General features: G+C 42.6%; 1 protein-coding gene across 1 annotated transcript in view; it reads right to left on the bottom strand.

Annotated features, from left to right (window-relative positions):
• The window catches only part of abca12 (ATP-binding cassette, sub-family A (ABC1), member 12), a 73,940-nt gene that overhangs the window by 20,598 nt on the left and 33,358 nt on the right, over positions 1 to 19,984 (bottom strand). The window contains exons 39-56 of the mRNA XM_063888325.1: positions 19,625 to 19,764; positions 11,994 to 12,113; positions 11,746 to 11,836; positions 11,157 to 11,336; positions 10,462 to 10,789; positions 9,333 to 9,447; positions 8,842 to 9,171; positions 8,203 to 8,272; positions 7,976 to 8,110; positions 7,379 to 7,540; positions 6,969 to 7,152; positions 6,072 to 6,290; positions 5,129 to 5,325; positions 3,492 to 3,649; positions 2,503 to 2,736; positions 2,147 to 2,294; positions 1,581 to 1,827; positions 265 to 354 (exon numbers count right to left, since the gene is read on the bottom strand). Of these exons, the coding sequence (XP_063744395.1) occupies positions 265 to 354; positions 1,581 to 1,827; positions 2,147 to 2,294; positions 2,503 to 2,736; positions 3,492 to 3,649; positions 5,129 to 5,325; positions 6,072 to 6,290; positions 6,969 to 7,152; positions 7,379 to 7,540; positions 7,976 to 8,110; positions 8,203 to 8,272; positions 8,842 to 9,171; positions 9,333 to 9,447; positions 10,462 to 10,789; positions 11,157 to 11,336; positions 11,746 to 11,836; positions 11,994 to 12,113; positions 19,625 to 19,764 (3,148 nt within the window). The remainder of the gene's footprint in view (positions 1 to 264; positions 355 to 1,580; positions 1,828 to 2,146; positions 2,295 to 2,502; positions 2,737 to 3,491; positions 3,650 to 5,128; positions 5,326 to 6,071; positions 6,291 to 6,968; positions 7,153 to 7,378; positions 7,541 to 7,975; positions 8,111 to 8,202; positions 8,273 to 8,841; positions 9,172 to 9,332; positions 9,448 to 10,461; positions 10,790 to 11,156; positions 11,337 to 11,745; positions 11,837 to 11,993; positions 12,114 to 19,624; positions 19,765 to 19,984) is intronic.

Here is a 19,984-nt window from a genome sequence, read left to right as displayed (position 1 = left end):
TATCGCAGAGCCCTGCTGCAGGCTTTCAGACACATACGTTGAGCTGAGTGCCAGGAAAACAGAGAGGATGCACATGAAGGAGAGAGAAAGCGGCAAGAATAAGAGGGAGGCACCCTGGTAATGAACAAGGTGAACGAGGAGGCATTAAAAGAATGACAGTAAGTATGAAAATAATGTGCATGTGGAAAAAGTGTAGAATACATAACAAAATTGAGCAAGGGCACCCAGAGTATCGGTGAAAAGTATATCATCATTTGAGCTTACGGGTTATTAGACTTGTCCAGGCAGGCGTTATCGAGTCCGGGGTATGACAACATGGTGTCTGTCAGCTGAGAGGTGCTGGGGTTCTGATTACTATGGACACAGAAAACAAACAGTCAACTCAAATCTTACTTATTTGATTTAGTAGACTTTCATAATAATTACAACCATAATAAAATGAAGTAACCGACAAAAACGTTTTTGTTCACAATGCTCTAAAATTGGTTTCAGTCATTATTGATTTATTCAAAACAGTGATGCTTGTTGGGGTTTCAAGGTTGGAATTCATCAAGGATAGCAGAGAAGATGGTATAAGAGCACTTTACCATCTCCCGATATTGTCGATAAAGTGACCATGGGGGCACAATCAGTGATTCTAATAGCCCTACTGTGGGGAGCTGGATAGATAAAAGGAGAGTGAGGACATTTTATTTGCCACTTTACATTTATGTGGAGTTCTTTCATTTGAGCTGTTTGCGGCTCGAAGACGTACTCTCATAAATAAACACTCAGATCATTGCATTTGTATTGTTCATGCAGGCAAGTCTGAAAACACACTGCTCTGAATAAGTTCATACACAAGGGAGACTGCTATCTAAATCTCCAAACCTTACCATTTATCTGAATCCAAATGATTGTCCAATTGTTTCAATCTCGATCGTAGTACGCTGAAGAGGACTTGGGAAAGCATCCATACCGATTTTGATATGGATGGCACCTCTGCATTTTCTCCTTAGCTACACATCCCCTTGATCAAACAACAGCATGTCTCAAGTATGAAGAGATTTCGCAACTTCCTGACACTCTTAATCCTTCTCACTTTGATCTTGTATCTCATCCATCTTCAATCCTCTCTTTCCTTCGCTCCCTTTCCTTAAGGTCTGTCTGCCATTCAACAAACTGCAGCTTCAAATTCATTCTCTAACAAGTGACATGTGGCGTCCCCCGCACATGACGAAGGAGCCCAGGGGACCAATCAAAGGATGAGATGCATCAACCCTTCATCAAAGTTGCAGGACCGTTGCAGCTCTGTGCTTAAAAATGTGATCTCAGTGCTTCGTTTAGGCCATGCAGTATAAGATCTGTAAATGCCAGAACATGGGACTATAAGACAACCTCTTCCAAGCTTTGTAACGAACCAAGTTTTGCAGAGAATTCTCTTGAGATGCACACAGCTGTATCATGATTTGTTTGATACTTTAGAGTTCCATTAAACTGCTCCAAACATGCTTGGTTTAAAAGGATCCTTATTAGCTTTGTTTACTATTGGGCCCCCGCTCCCTCTGCTCCCTTATATTTTGTTTTCCATGAGAGCTGACCTGAAGAAAGAGTAGCTCGGTCCTAAGTTGTAAAGCGCAGGGCTGATCTCCATCTCAGGGTAGTGCTGCAAGTCGCTCTTGATGGAGCCCAGGCCCATAGCAAACACCATGAAGAGCACAGGGAGCAGGATCTGGGAGATCAGGCCCTTCCAGTCTCTGCGGCTGTGGTGGAACCTCTTCACCAGTATGGCTGTCATCTGCTGCCAGGCCAGTGCAATGCCGCTCATCGTGGATGATCCGGTAAGCTCTGGGATACATTTGAGAAGAAGTGGCGAGAGGTTTAATCATTTATGTACTTATTCACTTACCTTCTTACTGTCTTACTGCTTTGATAAAACCTGATTTTCCCTCTAGGGCACAGTGGGATAAAGGTTAATGGGTAGATTATATCAGAAAATATGGCAGTACAATCCATCAGAGTATGGAAGTTGCTTAACTAGGTCAGCTGAGTTGAAGTTTGCTTCGAATATTTGTCTTTGACAATGTCAAATAGAATAGCAGTTGTTCTATAAATGCCAAAAAGGAAATTATATAAACTTTATGGAAAGTTGTTTTTTTTCACTCACTGATCTTGTCACCAAAGTTGTAAATGCTTCCACTGGAGTCTGAAGGGAAGCTGTCAATGGAATCAGTGTCAGAAACCGTCTCTGAGATAGACAGCGGCCCATCCTCAGCCCCATCTTCTGTGTTTCCATGAGTCAACTGGAGGAACACCTACACAGAAACAAAAGCAACAGCACCTGCTCACATCACAGAGCTTTTTGTTCCAATGTTTTTGAAGCTCAAAATTATTCTAACAAGTCAATATGTTCAACTTTATTAGCAGCACCGTGTTTTCACACAGGGAATATCCAAAATGTGTTGTTTCTTTTGACTGCGTTGTAAACACTGTGTTTTTGTGTGTTGACGTGTATGAGCTTACCTCCTCTAAGGTGGTGTCAGAGATGCCATAGCCTCCCAGCTGCAGAGTGTCCAGGTTGGCGTCCAGCGCAGTAAGGAGGGAGCGGTAGGAGGAAGCATTGGATGAGTTAAAGGGGGGCAGTGAGTAGACCAGATCGCCACCCTGGGCCTCCTTCAGTCTGGCTTCAGGTACATGAGCTTGGATAAAGACCTTCAGGTCAGCATCGTCAATCCGCTCAGACTCTAGGTTCTGAACCTGCACACAGAAAAGTGGAACAGGTTATAAAAAGCTTTATTTTCAATATTACCGTGGTTTACTTTCCACAACCACCATCAGCTGCCGTGGCTTGAAATATAAACATATGTATTATTTATGTTTTTGGTTTTGAATGCTCTATTATTTCCCCCTGATCATTTTACGTTTTGCTGACTTATACTACAAAGAGAAGACATTGAAGCCTGAACAGTCCAAATACACAATACTGGCAGCTTTATTTTAGACAAAAATAACTACTGGCATGAAGGGCACTATACATATTTATTTAGTATTTACAAAAAGTGAGAGACAGATTGCAGCAGTCAGCAGAGCATTACTTCTGTTTAGCAGTTTTTTTCCAATTTATCTGATACAAATCCCCCTATTGCAATATGGATTGTGTCCAACTCTAGTGTGGCAGAAATAAAGCCAAGAATTATTTTTGTTACATGAACAGGCCAGTTCCACTATAATAATGTACCAGGGAATGCTAATATTTATGCTGGTGGTGCATTCTCCAATTGTCTGACTAAGAGATATGTTGCCTTCTCACTTCTAGGATTAAGGATTAAGGTTTCTTCTCCCTGCTATTTTTCTGTAATGGGCTATATAAACTGTTCAAAGTGTACATGCTTTGTGAATTATTTTATATTCCTTGCCAGGAGTAGAACAAACAAACTAAATAAATACAAATAAATAAACACGCAGCTCTGAGGGAAGAAATCCTGAAACCGGATGCCAATGAAATGGAATACCTTCTTGGTTAGGGTGAGTTTGTAGCCCTGACCCAGCTTGTCCTTCAGGTGGAAGGGGGATCCGCAGCATTTTAATCCGCCTCTCTCCAGGAAAGCGATGCGGTCGCTAAGTACTTCGGCCTCATCCAGGTGGTGAGTGGACATAATGACAGTGCGCCCTGACAGGACACACACATAAAATGCATTTTATACCATTTCTCAAGCATTCCCTTCACTTTTAACTATTAAAAAAGCCACTGCTACCTGAAATCCACACAGGTATAGGTAATAGCCAGCCAAACTCGGGTGCAAAGCTTTGTAGCTGTTCAAGGTTTTGTAAAGGGTAAAAGAACAACATAGACGCATATTAAACTGTCTTTGGACAACAACTTTTTTCCTTGTTTTCCTTAGTAAGAACATCCTTTGATGTGTAGCTGCACACACAAACAATCGCAAAAACACACATCAAAATAAAATACCAGAAGCATGACAAAGATAAAGTCACACAAATGTGTCATGCTTATATAGATCATCAGAGAAACAGGCTCACAAAGAGCAATCGGAGCAGCAAGTGTATTTTAAAATAGATCCTCCTGGCAGCAAAGCCTCAGTTAACATCTGAGACAGGTCCAATTACACAGGATATTCTTCCACAGCTTCAATTATATTACATGTAGCAGTCTCCCTGCCATTAATGCCTTCTATACTAAAACAGCCTGAAGAATAACACAGGATTTGTTTTATGTTAATTATATGCTGGATTTAAAGTCAGATGCCTGAGCAGGGGAAAGCCCTCTAGAGTTGGCTCCAGGTTCCTGCTCCTCTACTCCATTCTCTCTTAGCAGGGAGGGGGGAGGGGGCTGTCTCCAGTGGAAAATAATAGAGCAAGAAGTGTGTGCACTAAATCATTTGAATATTTTTTTGAACAAGGATTAGCTTCATTACAAAAAATGTCTTATTCATTATCGTCTGACAGGAGAAAAATTATGCAATGTGATTAATTACACATTACACAAAGCTAGCCTGAGAATATGCACTTAAACTCATGTGTGGTGCTTTGAGCTCTTGAGAGAGTGAATGTGCTTTAAAACATGTTTTTCATTCTAAACAACCGGATCGCTTGTGATTAGCAAAGAGCTGCATGCAAAGTTTTCTGTCTGTGTTTTCATGTTGTTGAATCTATATGGCAGCTGATTTGATCTGATATGGAGGAACACAATCTTAATGATAATGCAGAGAGAGACCATGGGGGGCTTATAAGGTAATCAAGACTGAAGTCAAAAAAAGAAACTGCTGCATTATGCACCAACTGTAGATGGGTAATTGCTTCATGATTACGGCAAGTATAAAATGGACTGCAGTAGTCAAGATCGGAAAAAGGATGGCTTTGTTTCTGGGAATTGCAGATTTGCCTGCCAACATTTAGATAAATATTTATCAACTTTTTTATTTCTGGCTGAACATTTTAAGCTAGTGGTTAGCGGCCATCTCACTTTTCTATGGCAGCAAGGCGAGTGTGCAGAAAATTAGTTATGAACTAAAGTTATCTACTTCAGAATTGCCAAACCATTTATCCAAGGGGTGAGATTTCTTTCTACACATTTTTTCCTGTTCCTTTTGGTTCCTTTGGGCTATTTTTGCTCATCATATGTACTCACGTTTCTTGTGCCGGATAACAATGTCCCAGATGTTGCGCCTGGAGCATGGATCGACTCCTGAGGTGGGTTCATCCAAAACAACTAAGCGAGAACCCCCTATGAAGGCGATGGAGATTGACAGCTTGCGCTTCATGCCTCCTGACAATGTGCTCACCAGCTTGTGTCTGTGAGCGTACATGCCTGTCTCCTCTAGGATCCTGGTTGGGAAGTTGATGAATAGCATTTACCATACAGTATAGCTCACATTAGCATACTTTTCTGTGCATTAAAACCAAGTTTCTGAGTTACATTTCCATCAGATACCCAGCAGGATGTCTGAACAACAGAAACCAGTGGGAAGGTACCGTTCCATTCTTGTAGCTTTCATGCTTATTACTGCTCCTCTTGTCATGCGGAAACCCTCCAGAAATAGTTTCATGATGCAACTGGGAGTTCAACCCATAGCTATTTATGCCACAGAATAATTACATTTCTTGTCAAATGGTTGCCCCCTTTAGCTGATCTGAGAGAGCTCAAAATGTGATCAGGAAATTGGGAAATAAGTGTTGTTTTAGGTTTGTCCAAGTATGCTTGGAGAAAAAAAGCTTCGTCAGCCTGCATGCGATGTAAAAGAGGCTTATTTCAAGGATAACAAGTTTAACAATTATTTAGTCCTTCCGCAGATTGGACTTCTGGCTTCAAAGCCTAGATATTCTGTAAATTACAGCAGTGTACTCATACAATCTGTTTGATTATAACCCTATTTGAATATTGCTCTTGGTTTTTTCCCTATGTAACCAGTCACTGGTGTTAAGTACTGTCTCTAAATCACTGTCAGACTCTCATAACCCTTGCTCATATTTCCTAGACACTAGAAAAAGAACCCCTGATATAATCTTTAAAACCCAGTGGCTTATGAAGGAGTGCATTATGATGTTAAGCGTGCCCCCTGTAATAGACTCACGTGCGGACTTGTTCACGCAGTTCCTTTTGTGACCAGTGTGGGGCCTTGATCTGGCCATACAGCAGGAGGTGCTCCTTGGTGGTCATGTGGTCAAAGAGGACGTCATATTGCATGCACACTCCTAGCTCTTTGCGAATGTCATCAATGTTGGTCTGCATGTCTCTGCCGTACACCTCGATGGTGCCAGAAGTTGGGGCGAAAAGGCCAGTCAGGAGAGACCTAAGCACAAAGCATTATCATTTTTTACATGAGATAATTCCATTTATGAGTCATTTCATGTTTCATAAAAATATAATTCAAATACTCTAGTTTTTCAACTACTTGCTCATATCTTGTACCTAGAACACTAAACATTTTGCACTTCATTCTGTATTTTTCTGCTGCAACAAAAACATTTCCCAGTTTGGGATAAATAAAGTATTTCTGATTCTGATTCTGATAAACGTTGGAAATGTCCTTAGATTTTGTCCAATTCGTTTTTCTGTGCACTTTTTCCAAAGCATTTTCCTGTGAAATTATCATTTGTAGGGCCCTGGAATATTGGGATACATGAAATATCTTCTTGTTTAACATTGTTGAAATGTATTCTGCTGATGCACTCATTGCGTGTTGCTCTGGATAAGAGCATCAGCAAAATGAGTCACATTCAAAATGTAAATGTAAGTGCTCCAGCTGATGAAGACCTGTCGGGTAAATCTCTTCCACGTTGCATTTGCTGTGCCAGATTTAGACAAAACAATCTCCCTGTCAGCAGCGGACCCTTTTAAAAGGTCTGCTGATTAAAGGGATGCACAAATCAAATTTAAAAGACGCCTCATTGAGTATATGAATTGTCAAAATTGCAATTGCATTCATCTCACGACATGCTGATAAAGTGAAAAATCATGCCACACATACATGGTAGTAGTTTTGCCGGCTCCATTGTGACCAAGTAGTGAGGTGACATGGCCCTCGTAGAAGGACACATTAAGGTTTTGGATAGCTACTTGGTCACCATACTTCTTGCTGAGACCATGGAGGGCAACGCCCACTGGTAGCTCTGAGAAATCCTCCCCGATCTGAGAGGAAAGAGTGTTCTGGCCTGTAAAAGAAAATGGAGACAGAGCCAAACAGTAAATCAAACTCACAGGGGACGGGAATTAAATGAAGAGTGAGGGTGGAATAAAAATGTAGTCAGGTGTCATAGAAAAAAAATGATACAAAAGGGAGAACATCATGTTCCTGCTTCAAAACACAACACCGGAGGAGACAGCGGTGCTTATCATTATCTGCAGAGAGATAGTACAAATTCATTTTCCCCCCTGTACCTTTTCCCTTGTCATCGGAGAACACAGGCTGGTTTTTCTGCATGATGTTGGTGAAGAGGAGTCCTCGGCCCACCTTACTGTTTGACCTAAGGCAACAGCACAGGTCGGCCCAGAAGGAGGCTTTCAATGGGAAGTACCATGGGGAAGCGATGCCATAGTTCCCTAAAAGGTAAAGAAATGACCAAAAATAAATGTACAGAGCAATACATGAGCCCTTATATGCTTCTACCCTTATCAGTATACAGCAAATGCACCATGTGTGTTAAATGAATAGAGTTATACTACAGACATTGACACAGAATGCTAGTAGTATAGTTTGTGTCGGCCGAAATCCTAACAATTATTGCTTCAATACATACAATAAGTTGAAATGTTACCAATATTTACATTATCTGGTATCCTAAAATGAATAAACACCAACTTAAGGTTGGGATTCAATTATTCTAGTTAGAGAAATAAGAGCTATATGCTCTTTACACATACTTTTTATAGCAATGGTAGTTCATGCTGATTTCAAATGAGCGATAAAACATCTCAGAGCAATTATTACAAAGGACTGGCCTCATTCATACAGACGTCTATGAATTTATGGTTTACCTGGGAAGACCATTCGGATGTAGCACCCAAGGATGAAGTAGAGAATGGAGTCGATGAGCATCAGCCAGCACAGCCAACCGAATGAAGCCGTGTCTCCAGGTATGGGCGAGGTGTATGAGTTACTCCATTGGATGCCTAAAGAAGCCAACAGATAATGTGTCATTGCTTACCACTGACTAAAACAGCTGACTAAAATAATGTCAAAGAGTCACTATGTATGCGCAAACCTTCTCCTTGGGACTCGAATCGAGAGATATATTGACTGGCATAACTGAAACAGGTTGGGGAGAACAAACTCTGTAACAAAATGAGAGACAAATCAGACAACATATAGAAACATAAGCAGCAAGAAACGAACATCAAATGTGTCTTGTGCCTTTCTGTCATTCATCTCTTCTGTGCTTTCAACAACTTTGTGTAGTATGAAGTGATGTACTTCACTTTCACAACATAACATGAATAGTTTTGTTCAAAGCAAATAAGGCTTTTAAACTTGCACTGATATTATGTGACCTCTATTAATGATAAAATCAGACAATAATCACCAACATTTAAAAAAAGTTATGTCAGCATAAGAAGGCAAACAGAAAACATGTTTACTGTCCCTCCACTACAATGCTAATTATGTGTCAAAATTAAAAGAAAGTATCACAAAGTAAAACAGCTTGAGGCAAAAGCTTTTTTAGACTTTCCCACAAAAAAACATGTTTTAGGGCTGGACTTTTTTTGTCATATTGTTACTAAAGTTGTTTTTCTATGACGGATCCATTCAATTCCAGAACTGTGTAAGTTATTACACATACCACAGTACGAGCACAATTTTAACTGGTGAGTCATGAAAGAGGAGGTTCAAAAGGGTTCCTCACCAAGGCGCTCTTCTGGGAAAAGGTGAGATCTGTCTCCATGGCCAAGACCACAATGAAGGGGAAGAAGCAGAGGATGTACAGAAGGCTGCCGCTGAGGCCGGCGATGTAAGTCTTGTCAAAGAAGGAGCTGACCAGGTAACTGAAGGACAGGATGCTCAAACTGTAGTTGCAGAGGTACAAGAAGAGGAGGAAGCCATCGCTGTGGGGCAGAATGTGGCCGTACTTCAGCACCAGCGTGAGGATGGAGACGGTCAGCACCAAGTAGGAGGCGCACTCCAAGAACCAAGCAAAGAAATGGCTGAGCGGATTGACTCCCATCATTTTCATGTACTGTGGGAAAAGCAAGAAAAAGAAAACGATTGGAATACAAGGAAATTAAAAAACAGTTAGCTTGCTAGTGGTGCTTATGAATGTAGAACAAGGGGAGGAAACATTACTATTTAGTGCTGTTTTTCTGTGTGAGTGCATATATGAAAAAACACAAACATTACCTCATGCAGTCTCAGCTCTCTCTCGTGCACCAGTTTCTTCACAAAATCAGCCACAAACAACAACCAGGCTATCATCAACATGAGAGGGAAGACAAAAGAGATGGCCTCCAGGTACCTGGGGAATACAGAGATGCCAACTGTCAGTCAAATTTCTAGAAAACCTAACACCCAATCATTGTCAACAACAGAAAATAAAAAGAGCTATCATTCAGTCACCGGCTTGACAGAGACACGGAATGGAAAAGCAATATCGAAGGAGGTGTTAGGGGATTTTTGACAGTCTGATCCTGTTATTATTTACGCAAAATAAATGCCTCTCCATTTTATTTTTCATTTTTTTGACCTGATCATATCTGGAGCCTGAAGCACAGGAATTTAGAGCATGCGGTTTTTCATGCTACACAGCTATATTTCACAGCTCATGTCAGAAATTGTCTTGCTGAGTAATAAATCAGTAGGACGGAGAGGAGAGATTTCTCATATCTCGCAATTGGTCAGAGGCAGCCAGCCAGAGACATTGGCCCGCTGGTGCCTCTAAAATGAGATATCAGCACTCGAGGGCAGGCAGAAAAAAACATAGGCATTATGGTCAAGCATGATTTATTCGAAACAACGAAGAGTATCGATGCACAACTTAATGCCAAGCCCATATTTTGAATTGGAAATATACTACTGAGATGAGTGGTGTTCCTGAAGAGCATGGAGGGCCTTCAAGAGTATGGTCTTCAAAAATGAATGCTCAATAATAGTGAATATTTATAAACATGGTGAAGGAGCCAATTATAATGCGAAAAGGTTCCTGTGAAGGACTACTTACTGTCATTCCCAAGTGGCAAATTAATAATGAGAGAGCATACATTAATCCACATCAATGCATGCACTTCCCTACAGAGACACCATTGATCCTTTCAGGTTACTATGCATGCATCCACACGGGGAGCATGTTTGTACTGTGTGTGTGTGTGTGTGTGTGTGTGTGTGTGTGTGTGTGTGTGTGTGTGTGTGTGTGTGTGTGTGTGTGTGTGTGTGTGTGTGTGTGTGTGTGTGTGTGTGTGTGTGTGTGTGTATGTGCTTATTTATCATGTATGTGTGGGATGTGAGAGTGCATCCGTGTATATAGGGGACTCACTCATCCCTGTAGTGGCAGGGGTAGGGGAAGGGCTGCAGTTGGACAGCTGTCTCTGCAATTCTCTGTCCAGTCTGGGTCTCTATGATCGCCCGATCGATGTTCTCCTGCAGGTACACAAAGCCCCGGTTGTAGCGGAGCGTCCGTCGGGCCGAGATGTGGTGGTCTTTCATAAAATAGGGGTCACGGACCCTGTCTGTACGCATCACGTTGTCCATGTGCATGCGGATGGTGTAGCTGACTTTAGGAGGCAGGGTGGATGTGGATGAGGAAGCCCTGGCATTACGCTTGTTGGATTTGTCCTTGTCTTTGGGAAGCTTGAAGATGACACCTAAACGATAGATTGCAAAATCCCAATGTAAATAATAACATTTAAAGAGTAGCTTTTATGCTCTTTTTCTATCAGATATACTGCTTCCTAGTCTGTTTTGGTGGAAGTTACCTCATCTTAAATCCTTATCTATAGAAGATGAAGCACCATAGATAATATAAAAATCTGTAAACAATCATTTGATGTGGTGGATGCTTTTGCTTCAGGCAGGGATAAGCTCTAACACAGACACAAGTCCAGAAAAGTATGCCATAAGATGGAATATATCAATAATAAATCACATTTAGTGGATGCACACTGCACTGACATCATGAACCTGGGTCTCTTTTCACATAAAGCGTGTCCATTATATCTAATATTTACTTACTTGCGTAGAGATCCCGGTTTTTGGCAAGGTGCTGAGCTGCAGCGTTGAGCTCATCAGCAGAGTCGTAGCCACGGTAACGATCAAATGTGATGCAGGAGGAGAGGTTCACCATCAGGGTGGACAAGGTGGTGACCTGATTCATTATGTGTTTGTTTTTCTCCAGCATGACCGTCATGTTAGCTTTGTGGGGGAAAAAACACATTTAGAAATGCAGTGACGAGGTCAAAGCAATTCAGCGTGCAGATTTAGATTTGATTGCTGTAAATCCAAATTAAAGTAATGATTCTTCCCCGTGTCCGTTCCGTGTCATGCACTGTTATGTTAACTCGGATTAAAAAGATAGATCTGGCATTTCAAGGTAACCTGATTAAATACCTGCACATCAAAGTCAGACCTTTGTGAAAAAAGAACTGTCACATATAATCACATCCAGAAGAGACACCCTAAGGAATGCATGTTAAAGTGATGATAGCGATGTAAACATAAGCAGCTGTTTTCTGATATTTTACGGGCAAAAGGAAGGGAGGAATATAAAGGTGAGCCTGGAATCTGCCGCTTACAAAAGTAAGACCTTCAAATGCTCACTCACAGAAGTTGCTGAGCGTCTCCTTCATTGTGTCGACATTGATGTCAGTCTGCATCTCAATGAATCTCTGAACAAAGGAATTGCCGAGGGAATTCTGAGAGGGAGTGGGAAGAAACGAAGCACAACATCAAGATTCGGCTGCTGAAACTCGTGGCAGACCACTGCAAAGTTTATCTTCAGAATTTCAGCGAGATGGAAGCGATCCAGCTGCAACGATAAGATATTCAAAAGACAGTTCCGAGTTTTCATACCTGCAGCATTGGCAAAGTTTGGCTGAGTAACACGGCAGACTTCAAAAGGTAGTTGGACGATTCAATCCAGTCCTCGGAGTACTTCCTTAGATTTCCAAACTCATGCAAGGTGGAATTAGCCTGTAAAGAAGAGGACAACGACGACAATGTTTGAAATGGCGGAGTGTAAGCAAGATTTCATAACCTGCCCTATTTCACTCTGTGTGTGGCTGTTTTCGTCTGTGAAGTCAGCAGTACACTAAAAAAACAAAGTGAAAGTTGCTCAAAATAGTACCACAGTGGAAGATGGTGGCGCATACAAATATGTGTATTCCCGTTGCAATGCCGTATTTCTTGTTGACTACATGCCAGCTTCAGGTTCCTCGGGTTAACATCAGTGAGGACCTGACATGGACACATCACACCAGGATCATATCCAAGACAGCTCGACAGCGGCTCTTCTTCCTCGGCAGGCTGCGGAAGTTTAACATGGACTCCAGGATACTCTGCAACTTCTACAGGTGCACCATTGAGAGTATCCTGACTGGCTGCATCACCGCCTGGTATGGCAGTTGCACCGCCCTCAACCGTAAGACTCTACAGAGGGTGGTGAAAACTGCTCAGCACATCACCAGGACGGGGCTGCCATCCATGGAGGACCTCTACACCCAGCGGTGTAGGAAGAAGGCCAGTAGGATTTTAAAGGACCCCCATCACCCCAGCAACAATCTGTTCTGTCTGCTGCCGTCTGGCAGACGGTACCGCAGCATCCGGACCAAGACCACCAGACTCAGAGACAGTTTTATACCACAGGCTATAAGATTGCTGAACTCCTGAGCTCTGTGAATGTCTACTCACATCTGTTTATAGTACACGTATCTATCTGCCATAAATATCTGTTTATACATAATATATGCATCGGTCTATACCTCCTCATACAACAGCGTAAAGTATTTAAATTACTGTACAGTATATTTAAATAATTTCAATGTATCCTACATATGTATATATTTTACATCTTCACATCTTTATTGCTGTTATTGTAAATATTCTTCTCTCTTTTTTGCACTAATTTAGTTATCTCATTTTCACTATGTATGTCGAGTTGTTGGAGGAGCCTGGGATATAAGATTTTCATTGCCAACATAATTCTATATACGTTGTATCTGCTGTGCATATGATAAATAAAACCTTTGAACCTTTTGAACCTTTGAGTAGGGGTGCTTGAAGACTACAAAGGCAACTAAACCCTAGAAAAGCAAGAAGTAAATTGAAAAATAACTCCTGTAAAAGCTTTACAAGGACAAATGAGGGATTTTGGAGGATTTAGAACATAAAGTTCATAAGTTCATGAAGACTTTTTCTCATAATATTTTTCATATTTTATTGTACTCTAGATTTATGTTTAATGATTTTTGTATTTTTCTTATTAAGATTTTCTCACTATGTTTATCCAATACACCAAAAATAAATACATTTTAAAAACAAAATAACCTTGTTAGAAACTACAAGTTCCAAAGAACTACAAGTGCATTTCCCCTCCGCTCCACAAGGTGGTACAAGTGAACAATCTACCTGTCAATCATTGCCTACCCTTTAAATACAGACCTGTAAGGGCGGGACTTCCTCTCTTTGTCCCTAAACACGTCTGGAAATTGTTTGGTGAAGTGTGCCATGTGTCTTTTGGAGTTATTTCAATGTAAGTCCAGTTTCATTTATTGATGAGGATCATGTTTAGGTATTAACTGCTAATATGTTAATAGTAAGTTTAATAGTTCATTAGATCTAACTTGTTGATTATGAAGTTAATGTGAAGCTTGACTAGATATCGTTTGAATTGTCTACGTTTGATGTGGCATGTGTTGCGATTGTAAGGCAACATTTCTGTTTGTATTTTACTTTGGACAAAGCATTGTAATGTTGTTTTCTGTCTTTGTAGAACCATTGGTACTCATCATTGGCACTCATCCAGTCCTGTCTCCAATTCACCATTTTTGGACTAAGAGAGAATAAACTTAAACTTGAGTGCAACCTTGTTTCCTGTGTGGTCTGTGTGGCTCCAGTCTGAACCTTAAATACCCTACAATTGGTCCTTCGAGCCGGATACTGAGCCACACACCACACGAAGACAATGGCCGATGTACAACCAGACGAGATAAGGTCTACTGATGAGCCCCCTGTACTTGAGACCACGGAAGGTCAGGCTACCTCCACTGAGTGTGCGGATGGATCCCAAGGTGAATTAGACGCAACCAAGCTTTACGCAGAAGATAAAGCCCCCCCGCAAACATCACCTACGCCATCTATACCCACTCATCAAACAGAGCCTAGCCTTTCACCTAAACTCCCATTACCTACCTCTCACAAAGAGGACCAAATCCCTTTGCCATCAGTACCTTGTGAAGTCGTCTTAAAGCCACCTGCCCTTGACCCAGGGACTAGACCGAAAAGGCAAACACGGCCCCCTGATTTCTATAGTATTCCTGTGCGATCGCAAAGGCCGCATACACTTTCCCATGGCTCCCGTAGCTCTCATAGTAAGAGGGGTCGTACAAAAACGACCTTTAGTCTCCCTGCTAGATCTCACACCAGTAGGCATTCTAGTAGTAGCCACACTAGTTGTTTGAGTGACCTCCAAGTCAGCATGCTTGAGGCAAAGAAGAAGAAAGATGAGCTGGAGGAGCTGAAAAGACAAAGACAGGAGGAAGAAGACCTGGATGAACAATGCAAACTGATTGATAAGAATGCCAAAGCTGCTCAGCAGTGGCAGGAAGAGGCGCACAAGGACAGAGAGAGAATTGTCAGACAGGTTGCGATTAATAGACGCATTCGCCAGAAAGAACTAGAGCTTGACTCAGCCCAGCTTGTGACTAGTTTCATTCAACAAAACCTCTTTGATGACCCCTGTGGAGCTGCCGCTCTCTTTCCCTCACCTCCTAATGTAGCCACCTCTTCCTTTTATGATCTGCCTCCATCCAGAATATTCACTCCTGCCCCCTCAAGAATTCCGCATGCTGACAATCAAATTCTCGCAGCTTCACAGTATTCTCTATTCCCTCAGCCTGGCCTTCCCAGGGTTCCCCAAACCTTTCCTATGCCTCAACCTATGGAGCCAAAGGTAGCCATTTTCCAAGCTCCCAATTCTGTTGCTGCACCTCAAACAGCCCCATTGTCCATAGGCTCTATTCAGTCTTGCCCTTTGCCCCCTGTAGCTACTGCTCAAGCTGCAGTGCTGTCCATGCCTAGTGTGTCTACCCAGCCTTCCAGTCACCATGCCTCTGTCAGTGTACCACACTCCTCCCTTCTTATTCACCGTGCAACTGCACCGTCAGCGACTGTCCAAGCTCCTGCTTATATTGCATCCATGCCTGATCCTAGATGGCCCATTTCGACTGGTAGATTGCCCCAGTGCAAGTTACATCATCCCAGCAGCCACAAGCTCTTTATCCACATATTCAACCCCCCAATAACATGGATCTGCTAATAGCCTCAGCATATGGGATACCAAGACCTTCACTTCCTGTGTTCAAGAGTGGTCAAGAGAGTGAGTTTGCCCTCCTGAGAATGGCTCTTAGCAACCTCCTTGAAAATCACCCACATCTTACTGAACATTATAAATATCAGATCCTCTTGGACCATCTGCAGCACCCAGGTGCTAACAAACTGGCCAGATCCAGCATGCATGATGCTAGACCATATTCCACAGCTCTTGCAGCGCTTGAGGAGAAATATGGTCAGCCAAGGCTCCTTGTTCAGAGCGAAATTGGAGCAATATTGAATTCCCCCATTATTCGCATAAGCGATGTAGAGGCCCTGGATGATTTCTCCCTTTCCATCCATGCTTTGGTGGGAATGCTGCTGTCCCTAGAGGGCCCTAATGGCTCTGAATTAAGATGTGGTTCTCATGTCGACAGACTGCTTAGCAAACTCCCTGTGCAGTATAGAGATGGATTTGTTGAGTACTGCATTAAACGTGGCATTATTACTGGGCAGGCAAACCGAACTTACTCCCTCCTTGACCTTTCAACCTGGCTGCAGTCAAAGACAAGAGCTAAACGCATATCAGAGAGAGCGGTTGAACTCCATAAACAGGAAAGACCTACAATTGGTGACAAAAGACCACAAGCTGTAAATGAACGCCGGCCCTCTAGACCTGTCTCCTCTGTCTACCTGTCAACATGGGAAAAGGATACTACATCAAGCGCACAGGAGAAGGTAGAAATTAAGCCCAAACCTTACTGTCCTCACTGTAATGTCAGAGACCATTTTCTTGGTTCATGCCCAGACTTCAAGAAACTCTCAAAAAATGACATTCTGAAATGGATCAATGAGAAGGACAGATGCCGTAAATGTGGGAGAACACACAAATTTGACAAATGCACATTAAAGAGGCCATGTAACATTTGTAAGGAGATTCACCTAACCATTCTCCATGATGTTAATGTAAACAAATCAGTCACAGTGATGCTTACATCCTCCCCCTCAGAGCTCCTTTACATGGACAAACCCAACCGTTCCCATAAGGTCATGTTGAAAGTTGTCAATGTATGTCTCTACAATGGAGAGAAGACCTTCACCACATATGCAGTCCTTGATGATGGGGCTGACAGGTCCATTCTACTCCCCCAAGCTGTTCAGTCTTTGGGCCTCACAGCTCAGCCTGAGACCATCTCACTACGCACCGTAAGACAAGATATAGTGCAAGTACATGGAGCATCCGTATCTTTTGAAATTTCCCCTATCAACCAGCCAAACCAGAGGCATGTTATCAGCAGTGCATTCACTGCAGACAATCTTGGCCTGTCAGAGCACACATATCCTGTGAGACAGCTACAAGAGCAGTATCACCATCTCAGAGATGTTCCATTACAACTTGTTGAACATGCATGCCCTCTTGTACTCATTGGTTCAGACTATGCTCATCTTATTACAGCCATAGAGCCAATTCTCATAGGGCCCCCTGGTGGCCCATTGGCTGTACATACCAGGCTAGGATGGGCTCTGCAGGGACCAGCCGGTTTAGTCCAAACTCATCATCACACTCTGTCTTTCGCTCTTACCTGTTTCAAAAGTGAGCTGCTCAGTAATGTAGAGAGGCTCTGGCAGATTGACACCTTGCCCTATGTTAATGAGAAAACAGCTACACGGTCCAAACAAGACAAGCTAGCCCTTGATCTACTCCATTCCAAAACAGTACGAGTAGAGATAGATGGTGTAATGCGCTATGCCACTCCCCTGCTAAGAGCTCCCAACACTGCTCTCCTTAGAGCTCCCAAGAAAGCTGCCTTGCCCCGTCTCTGTGCTACAGAAAGACGCCTGTCCAAAGATCCCCCACTGGCAAAGAAATACCAAGAAGAGCTGGATAAACTTGTGCACTCTGGCTATATTCAAAGGATTCCCAGCGACCAGGTAGATCAATCAAATGAACACTGGTATTTCCCACATCACATTGTTGAACACAACAACAAGCACAGAGTCGTATTTGACTGCTCTTTTGAATACATGGGCCAAAATCTGAACAAATGTCTTCTGCCTGGACCAACACTGGGGCCCTCTCTCCTTGGGGTCCTTCTCAGATTTCGCCAACATGCTATTGCCATTTGTGGAGATATTAAAGCAATGTTCCATCAGGTACGCCTTCTGAATGAGGACAAACCTCTACTGCGCTTTATATGGAGAGGGATGCAACTGGACCAGGAACCCACTGTTTATGAATGGCAAGTCTTACCATTTGGAACGACATGTAGCCCTTGCTGTGCCACCTATGCAATACACAGACATGTCCAAGATCACTCTGGAAGTAATGAGGATGTCCTCCAATCTGTCCAACATTGCTTTTATGTTGATAATTGCCTCCAAAGCTTCCCTTCCTCTCATGAGGCCAAGTCCCTCATTAACAAAATGAGACCCCTTCTTGCGGATGGTGGATTTGACATCAGACAATGGGCTAGCAATAATCCTGCTGTAATACACCATCTCCCACCAGATGCAAAGTCCAAAACAACTGAACTGTGGCTCTCAGAGAATGGAGACCCCAAAGAGCTGACTCTAGGCCTCCAATGGAACTGTTGCACAGACATGCTGGGCTACAAAACCCGGTCCATCACTTACCATGAGCCAACAATGAGGAATGTCTACAAGGTACTGGCTAGTCAGTATGATCCTCTGGGCTACCTGGCCCCTTTCACAGCTCGTGCAAAGATTATAGTGCAGGACCTATGGAAGCAGGAAAGAGGATGGGATAACATAATCAAAACTGAGAGCTTGTTGGAGAAATGGCAAGCATGGGAAATGGAACTGCGAAGTGCATTCCAAGCGATGACCCCAGAGTTAAAGCAGCAATTGGCTCGGGCACAAGTCAACTTCCAATTCAATCCTCCATCTGCCCCCCATTTCGGTGGAAGCTGGGAACGAGAAATCAAATCAATAAAAATGGCCCTCCGTGTTGTACTGGGAAACCAACAAACAACTGAGACAGTCCTACATACAACCCTTATTGAAGTAGAGGGCCTTCTGAATTCGAAACCCCTTGCATACATTTCCTCTGACCCTGCTGACCTTGATCCAGTTACACCAAATATGTTATTGATGGGGCGGCCTGATTCTTCTCTTCCCCAAGCAATCTACTGTCCCAGTGAACTTCTTGGTAAGAGAAGATGGCGTCACAGTCAAATCTTGGCTGACAAATTCTGGTCAGCTTTCATCCGATCCTACCTTCCAAACCTTCAAGTCAGACAGAAATGGAAAACTGACAAGGAGAATTTGGATTCAGGCCAGGTTGTGATGTTGGTTGACCCCCAGCTACCTCGAGCATCCTGGCCTATCGGAAGGATAACCGAAACCTACCCTGGAAAAGATGGAAAGGTTCGCAGTGCTAAAATCACCATTCAAGGTCGAGAATACATACGCCCTGTCTCCAGATTAATCCCACTCCCTGAAATCACTGAAGAAGAAACCACGTAACGTATTTGCTGCACAACTCCGGGGGCGGCTGTTAGAAACTACAAGTTCCAAAGAACTACAAGTGCATTTCCCCTCCGCTCCACAAGGTGGTACAAGTGAACAATCTACCTGTCAATCATTGCCTACCCTTTAAATACAGACCTGTAAGGGCGGGACTTCCTCTCTTTGTCCCTAAACACGTCTGGAAATTGTTTGGTGAAGTGTGCCATGTGTCTTTTGGAGTTATTTCAATGTAAGTCCAGTTTCATTTATTGATGAGGATCATGTTTAGGTATTAACTGCTAATATGTTAATAGTAAGTTTAATAGTTCATTAGATCTAACTTGTTGATTATGAAGTTAATGTGAAGCTTGACTAGATATCGTTTGAATTGTCTACGTTTGATGTGGCATGTGTTGCGATTGTAAGGCAACATTTCTGTTTGTATTTTACTTTGGACAAAGCATTGTAATGTTGTTTTCTGTCTTTGTAGAACCATTGGTACTCATCATTGGCACTCATCCAGTCCTGTCTCCAATTCACCATTTTTGGACTAAGAGAGAATAAACTTAAACTTGAGTGCAACCTTGTTTCCTGTGTGGTCTGTGTGGCTCCAGTCTGAACCTTAAATACCCTACAAACCTACTGAGCAAAACACTGAATTCTGATTTCGAAGCTGCTGACTTTGATATTTGATATGTGCTTCATACCTTCTCCATTATGGCCCTGGTGACAGGTGTGTCAGGGGTATACAAAATGTGACCCATCAGCATTGGTTTGAGGAAGGCCCAGGCGATGGCTCCACCTGTGGTGTTGACCATATCCAGGTACATGTTCATACAGAAGGGAGCTACACAAGGGCAGGAGATTGGAAGAGTATTAGACATACAGTATCCATACAAATGTGATGTTTAAATTGTCCAACAAACAAGTTGATATCTAGTTTTGTCAAAATAATCTAACAGTTCGGTATAAGGCTGGCGTTCATAATCTTGAATCCCATTTAAAAAGACCAACAACGCATAAATCCATCTTTTTGGGGTTTTAATCTTCCACAAGGTTTCTGTAGC

Source organism: Eleginops maclovinus, chromosome 7 (genome assembly GCF_036324505.1).
Source record: "Eleginops maclovinus isolate JMC-PN-2008 ecotype Puerto Natales chromosome 7, JC_Emac_rtc_rv5, whole genome shotgun sequence".
NCBI lineage: Eukaryota > Metazoa > Chordata > Actinopteri > Perciformes > Eleginopidae > Eleginops > Eleginops maclovinus.
This window is presented reverse-complemented; position numbering and strand designations above follow the sequence as displayed.